Here is a 7773-nt window from a genome sequence, read left to right on the forward strand (position 1 = left end):
TCTCAAAACTCTTCACGGTGTCCAAAATCTTTTGTCAGCTATCTATGATCTATCTACCATTTTCAGGACTTTATTGTCATCTTTTCAACACTGAAAAACACATTTTTATTACTGATTTATTTATGACTGACTTTGTTAGTACATTTTTTAATTTTTTTTTCAAACTTATTTAGCCTTTATTATAGCTACATTATTTTTATAAAAATACATTTTTAAATAGTATCCATTTATCAAATTTATAAATCAGAATCATAAAATAAATAGTAATTAATTTTACGAAATATGTAGATAATAAATGAGTAGTTTTTATTGGATAATTTGGCTCATAGTTTATATCCGCTAACAAAAACTATAAGCACCAATTTAGACTTAGTAAAAACGTAAAAATTAGAAGGAGATGAACTGAAGCGACTTAAAACAGATTTCCCTCCTGTACTAGTGCTAATGAAATTAAATGGATGTTCGTTTCAAAGATACAACGCTTCTTCCTAGATTCATTTTACCAAGCGAATCAATGCTTAATTATACTTTTCTAGAACGGAAGATATTGAAGACTAAATATCAAGTACGAAACTCATAATTTGAAAATTATTTTGATAGAATTTGAAAAATGAAGAACTATAAATTAATTATATTGAATTGATTTGATTTGGAGTGAAGAAAATTGGATTAGGATAATCCTATTTGTAGATTTTTCATGTTTCTTTTCGAAGTGTTGCATCTTATGACACAAATAATATTAATCATTAGATCATACCATTTCATGATTAATTGTGTACATTGCACTCTATCAAAAGGTAACACCCATTTCGAAACAAAATACTCTTTGATATGCATCATTTACAAATGAGGAGTTGTGACTAGCCATCTCATCAATTGAAGACTTTTTCCAATTCACATCTGTGAAAATATCACATAATTCCAACATTTTTGAATGTGTGTTTGAAATTAATATTTGGCTTTGGTTGAGTTTATAAATATTTTACAAATTGGTTGCCAAACAAAAGATAAAGACTTAAGGGCCCATTCCATATGACTTTTGAAACGTCAGAAGTTGGCTTAGAAATTAAGAGATCGTTTCTTAAGCTATTCAAACTGGTTTCAAAAAATGGTTTTTGGAAGTACTTTGAGTTCATTTGGTAGGACTTTTGATTTTGCTTCTATTTCTATTTCTATTTCTTGTTGAAGGATTAAGGCCCTGTTTGATTGGGTATATTTTCCATGGAATTCCATTTTCTAACTTTTGTATTGTTTGATAGCAAAGGTATTCCATGGAATTCATTTTCCATCCTTTCTCCACACATGTGCATTTTCCACGAATTGGTGGAAACCAATTCTCATCCCCTTTGGGTGAAAATTTGTTTTCTAGCTTTTTATTATTATTTTTTTATTTTCAGCATTGGGAACAAATTTTATCAACAGTTGTAAAAATATTTATTCCTTTAATTGACAATTTTCATAAAAAAACAAAGTTAAACAAGCACCAAAAGATCCAAAATTTCAATATTTTTTCAGATGAAAAATTATACCAATAAAACATATTAATTGAAAATTCTCAGGAAAACAAGTTTTAGACAATTTAATTATCTGAAATTCATTTTCTTTCCACATAAATTCCATCATTGCAATCAAACGGATCCCAAAAGTTTTTCAAGCCAGAAAATATACTTATACTTTCAAAAAAGTATCAAAACAAGTAAAAAAGCAATTTTTTAGTCTTGTAAGTAGTTTTGAACTTTTCAAAAGTCTTATAAATGATTCTCTTGTACGGTTAAAATGCTTTTTAAAAATATTATAATCGAAGTCTAAATTGTGAGTTAGTGAATATAAGAAGTACTAATTTGATCTCTTACTCATAATGAACACAAATTATAATGCTCATTTTGGATGTGGCAACGTGTGGTATTGCTACGTTACATGTTGCAGCTATTACCTCCTCCTGCTCGGACAGGCGATCATGTTTGATAAGTGGTAATGTAATAATAGATGTCTTCAAACTGCAATTTCATATAAAAATATTTTTATTCCAAAATTCTACATTAGAGTGCTTTCAGCATAGGCGGACGCAGAATTATGATTTAGTGAGACGAAATAGAAAATCGGTTAAAATAAATTGTGAAAGATACTAAAAAAACTGAAAATTTAAATTTAAAAAAACCTGATCGAAGGTTTTTGGAAATTCATGAGGGCGACCGACCCGACTCGACCCTTAATGAGTCTGCCCCTGGCTTTCAGAAGTGTTTCTTGATATCATTTACGTGCTACTTTTAGAAATAAGAACAATAATACTTATGATAATGCAAGTGGGTTTGTTTCTTTTGTGCTACTTGATCTGAACAAGTTTTTAGGGGGTCAGAATATTCGGCTTACGACACAATGAAATCGATGGATCTTGAAACTCCATTGGTTAATGGGGGATAAAGATTCTAGTATATGGCCATTTCTTGAATGGGATGGACAAATTTCAATGGATATTTTCCATCACCAGCTATCAATCCCTTTCGTATTGAAAACATTGTTGGATGACGTTTCGAAAAGGCCAACCCGACTGTTTAATGGACCCAGGACATTACTGTCCCACGAGGGTTGGATCAGGTGGTCCATGTAAAGAGGCCCAATAGGCTGGACAAATTATTAAAGAATTTTAAGTGAAAAACTTCTCCAAAGTTGGGAATTCAATAATAGATTCTTGTTGATTTTAAGTTCAACGTGTTTATTTATTTATTTATATTTAAAATTTATTGTCCATAGTTGATTTTGTAACATGGATTATGCACCCCCAATTACTAGGGTTCCATTTGAGCCACATTAATAGGAAAATGAGAATGAAAAATATAGCCGTTACGAACCCACACAAGAGATAGATTTTCAAATATGGTGGTTTGATGTGATGGATAACGATCATATTTTTCATTTTAATGAGTAAATAATGAGAAACAAACGAGGACTACATGTGTAAACTGAAACATGTGTAATCGGCATTGGGATTAGCATAGTTTTGTTCAGTCTTTAAGTGTGTTCATTCTGTATTCAATTTTTTTTCTTTTTGGCAATCTTGTATTTTAGTTGTTTATTCAAAATAAAATTATCATTTCTTCATTTCTAAGTCTTCTATCTCTACTACTGTACCCCTGGCCCTCTTTTGGTGTATATATATATATCCTTTGAAACTAGTCCATCCAATTCAAGAAATGGTCGTATACTAGAATCTTTATATCTATAATTTTGATGGATTTGAGTGGCCAACCTCAAGAATGGCCTCCAATGAGTTTGATTTCCTCATTGCTTGAGAGATTCCAATCGTTATGGCTGAGCTTGCACAAAAGGGGTTAGGAAAGTTGTCCTGGGTTCCCTTTCGATGTGAGAAAGAGTGATTTTAGTAAGATATAATGAATTAAAAGAACATTTATAGATTATAGTATATATGGAATGTTCTAACCCTTTTCTCTTATTTAAGGTCATCTCTAATACTATCCTAAAACACCTTTTTACACAAAAAATGGTGCAAGCTCTCTCAACCTAACATCAACTCACCGGTGGATCCAAGGTGGCTCATAGGGGTCATGTGACCCACCAATTGTTTTAGGAAAATTTTGGAAAAGCCCATGAAAAATATTTGTCCATTGATACATATATGCTTGGCGAGTAAAACAATTTTTTTTTTTTTCAATAATAAAAAAGCACATGTCCAATTATCTTGTCAAACCGACCCTTAACTTCAAAAAAGCCCAAATCCGAAATTTCTCTATCCTTTCTCTCTCTACTCCAAACCATTCAAAATCTCATCAATCGCCTATTGCCCCCATTGTAGTCTGTTGGTTACTCTTTCATGTTGCGTGTTTATGTCCAAATAATCATTCGCTGCTCTTGACAAGAATAAAGTGATTCGACTATGTGTGCATATCCGATAGAATTGGATGCAATAGATAATCAACACTTGATGATCAACTTGGTATACATATTCTTGATATGTGCATTGACAAAGATTTTGGAGAATTACAAGACTTTAGTGATCTTGCACAGAATTTGCAAAAAATAAACATGAAGTGTATTTTAGTCTACAAGCTAGTGAATTGTCCTTAATTCTTGTCGTGGTTACTATTATTGTCAAATTAGCGATTTTGTGGTTAAATGATAGTTTAATTGCACATATCGAGAAAATGATATAATTATGTAACGTTATCAAAGTATGAGAATGCATATAAAAAAAATTGCAATAAGATATCAAATGCTTTAATTTTTTCACAATTTTTTTGGCAAGTTCGATTGTACCCCCATCTTAAAATGTTTGCGCTTGCAGTGATCATAGTTTGCACCATTTTGGTGTAAATGATTAGTGTTGCACCATTTAAAAATGATGAAGCAATTTTGAATGTATTGGTTTAGAGATAATTTTTAATTTGGTACAAAATTTACCTCAAATTTTGATGCACTGTTATATATGGCCTAAAGATCCCTTGTATAAGATTTATTTGTTGGTGCCATGTGAAATATGTACCTTAGGGTTCTTTAATATTTAAAAGAATAAAGAAAGCAGGAAATGAGTAGATCTGTTAGTCAAGGATAAGACCAACTCTACCACGACCAATGTGGTTCACTTCCTTATAAGCTTCCACCTTCTTTAGCGATCGACTATGATCTACTTTGAACTTAGAGGAGTCCTGCCCACTTTCGTAGAAATCGATCGCCATTTGATGTTAGTGTCTTAAGGTGGTTTGACGACAATTGATCTTGATATTCGAGCTCGTTAAATGTTGTCAACTCTTTCATTAATTCGAGACGACAATTTCATTCAAAAGCAAAACATAGTGTTAATGAGTTGGAGAACATAACAATAAGTCAAAAGTCATTCTCTTCTTTATGATATTCCAAAACAAGAAAAGAATCCAATACTAGACTTCTTTCAAAAGTTCTGTAGTATAAGTTTTCAATTCAAACTTTGATACACTACACAATGGGGATTAAAAATAGATTTTAAATAAGTTTTGATAAAGTTTACTATGAAATCCATAAAATATATAGGTAAAATTGATTGTTGATTTTGATTTAAATTTACCAAGGGGCATAAGTAAAAAGAGGACCTCAAACCGGTTTTCAGTAAGTGGGGTCCTCACCCCAAAATAATAACCTGTTTGGGAGTGATTTTTTTCCCAAAAAATTGATTTTTTGACCGTTATTTCATTGTTCCAGCCGTCATATTTGACTTCTTCTCTCACGGGTGGACCCCACTTTTCTTTTAACGGTAAAAAAAATCAATTTTTAAAATCACTTCCAAACGGGCTCTAAATTTTTTGCAATTAAAGGTCAAAAAAAGGGTCAACTACGTGCTATGACGCCAACCTAATCGAGTATCTAATGCAACGGCTCCATTACTATTTTTTGACTTTTTGGCAACTTTAATTCATCATTTTCCACCACCGGTTCACCAGTTAACCCGCTCCCACCGCACAAATAAAAATAAAGTTGGTCAATGTATATTTAAACTTTCTCTCTCTTAGACTTCCACGTGGAGTGATTTAACTGGATTCATATTTCCGAGTCAAAAGTGGACACTACATTGAGAGTTGAGAACAGCTTTTGTTTGACTTTCTCTCTGCCTATTTTTTATAACCTTTGCGCATTTTCAAGTTTCAATTCTCTTACTTTTCTTCTACACATCTCTCTCCCAAGTAAAATTCAAACTCTTCTAATTTCTTTTTCTGGGTTTTGTTAATTGTTGAATGATCTTGTGAAGATGGCTGTAGAGTTAATGCCGGGCTACAGGTTTACGTCGAAAACGGAAGAGAACGCCGCCCAAGAAGCTGCGGCGGCCGGATTTCAGAGCGTTGAGAAGCTAATCAGAATGCTTGCTCAACAAAATTTCCAAACACCATCATCTTCAAAACCTATGGATGTAATTAGAAACGCCGACTGCCAAGCGGTGGCCGACTTGGCGGTGAACAAATTCAGAAAGTTCATTTCTTTGCTAGACCGCAACCGGACCGGCCACGCTCGATTCCGCCGTGGCCCAATTAATATTCATCATCCGAAAGCTGAGCCACGATCTGAACAACTCGGTCCTAATCAAACCCAGAATTCTATGGTGCATCAGAATGTCTCAGAGGAAAAGGGAAGGGAAAATTCTAGTGGAAAAATTTATCGACCGACGCCGATTCAGAAGTTGCCTCCTCTGCCGCCAGTTAAAAATGGGTCGATCGAGAGAAAAGAGTCGTCGACAACAATAAGTTTTGCTTCACCAGCGAGTTCATTTATCTCGTCGTTGACTGGAGACACTGACAGTCTTCAGCCTTCTATGTCGTCAGGGTTTCAGATCTCTGCCGGCCGTCCACCGCTATCAACGTCATCGTTTAAGAGGAAGTGTAGTTCAATGGATGATACAAACACCAAGTGCGGAGGTGGGTCTTCTGCAGATCGTTGCCATTGTCCCAAGAAAAGGTTAAATTTCAATCCTTCGAAGAAATTAAATGCAAAAAATATGATATTTAGGATCAGAATAAAGATTTTATTCATTGATTGATATTTTGAAATTTGATTTGAAATAGGAAAACAAGGGTTAAGAGAGTTGTTAGAATGGCTGCTATAAGCATGAAGATGGCTGATATTCCACCTGATGAGTATTCTTGGAGGAAGTATGGTCAAAAACCCATCAAAGGTTCTCCTCATCCTAGGTGAGTTCTGTGTGACTCAGTCATTGAATTGAATGACTCGTTTTATGATTGCGTTGACTCAATAAGGAAATACTAGTTGAATTATAAGCTGATTATTTCTTATAATTCGTTCGATTTCAGGGGATATTACAGATGCAGTAGCGTACGAGGCTGCACGGCCCGTAAACATGTGGAGCGGGCTTTGGATGATCCAACGATGCTAATTGTGACCTACGAAGATGAACACAATCATGCCCAATCTAATTCAGAAACACCAGCTGCTCTGATTCTTGAATCATCTTGATCTGATCAGAAAGTCGCACAATCTGACGGCCCATATTTGAGATGAAAGGTCTAAATATCGACCGTCGAAGGAGTGGAAAAAGAAGGACCAATTGGTCAACGCTTTTGATTCTCCTTTAATCAACTGGGGTCCATTTGTTTATTATTGTGAGGAAATTGTGGAGTCGAATCATATGCAAGTTATGGACTTTTTTTTGCTTCCTCAGGTTGTCAAATCTTTATACATAATTTTATTACAATTACCATTTTTCTTCATATTTTTTTGATGAATTTTCAACAAGTCCATAAAGACATGTTGGTTGAATAGGGGAAAAAAATGTAAAAAATTGGACATATCAACATGGGTACAGTTGACAATTTGGACCTTTATTTTGGCAAGTAAGTGGGTGGGTAAGCTCATTAACTTTGGACTTTTTGAGCGTAATGTTAGTACTAAAAGGGTAATGTTAGTACTAAAAGGGTAATTGACACAAAACATTCATACCTTTCAAGTTTATTATGAAAAACGTCTTTATCTTTTATTTTTTGACATTTTGCCCCTTTTCCAACTTTTTTTGAGCTAAACTTCATTTTTATTATTTTTTGACGTAACATGACCAAAATATCCTTCTATTCAAACAAAACAAAAAAAGAAAAGAAAAGAAAAAATTGCAACTAGAAGCTCAAACTTTCCATATTTGCAAATCAGCCTAAAATTGGAAAAAAAGGTCTTCCACACCTCACCCAGACTCCCATTCCATCGTCGGTCAAAAATCCTAAATTGCTTTATTTGAAAGATGAATTACAGCAATTGATTCACTGCCTAGAGTCGTTACACTTTGAA

General features: G+C 33.6%; 1 protein-coding gene across 1 annotated transcript; it reads left to right on the plus strand.

Moving 5' to 3' along the window:
- The first annotated feature begins 5603 nt into the window (after positions 1–5603).
- Positions 5604–7205, plus strand: LOC111409028 (probable WRKY transcription factor 7). The gene is made up of 3 exons (XM_023038926.1): positions 5604–6435; positions 6543–6668; positions 6789–7205. The coding sequence occupies exons 1-3, from the start codon at positions 5735–5737 to the stop codon at positions 6949–6951; spliced, it is 990 nt and encodes a 329-aa protein (XP_022894694.1). The 5' UTR covers positions 5604–5734; the 3' UTR covers positions 6952–7205.
- The last annotated feature ends 568 nt before the right edge of the window (positions 7206–7773 follow it).

This window comes from Olea europaea, chromosome 14 (genome assembly GCF_002742605.1).
Source record: "Olea europaea var. sylvestris chromosome 14, O_europaea_v1, whole genome shotgun sequence".
In the NCBI taxonomy this organism is placed as follows: domain Eukaryota; kingdom Viridiplantae; phylum Streptophyta; class Magnoliopsida; order Lamiales; family Oleaceae; genus Olea; species Olea europaea.

Bases quoted from the DNA above. Each gene is read 5' to 3' on its own strand.
- LOC111409028 (XM_023038926.1), top strand. From the start codon at position 5,735: ATGGCTGTAGAGTTAATGCCGGGCTACAGGTTTACGTCGAAAACGGAA. The intron at 6,436-6,542 runs GTTAAATTTCAA...GATTTGAAATAG, and splicing joins TGCCATTGTCCCAAGAAAAG to GAAAACAAGGGTTAAGAGAG. The intron at 6,669-6,788 runs GTGAGTTCTGTG...GTTCGATTTCAG, and splicing joins AAAGGTTCTCCTCATCCTAG to GGGATATTACAGATGCAGTA.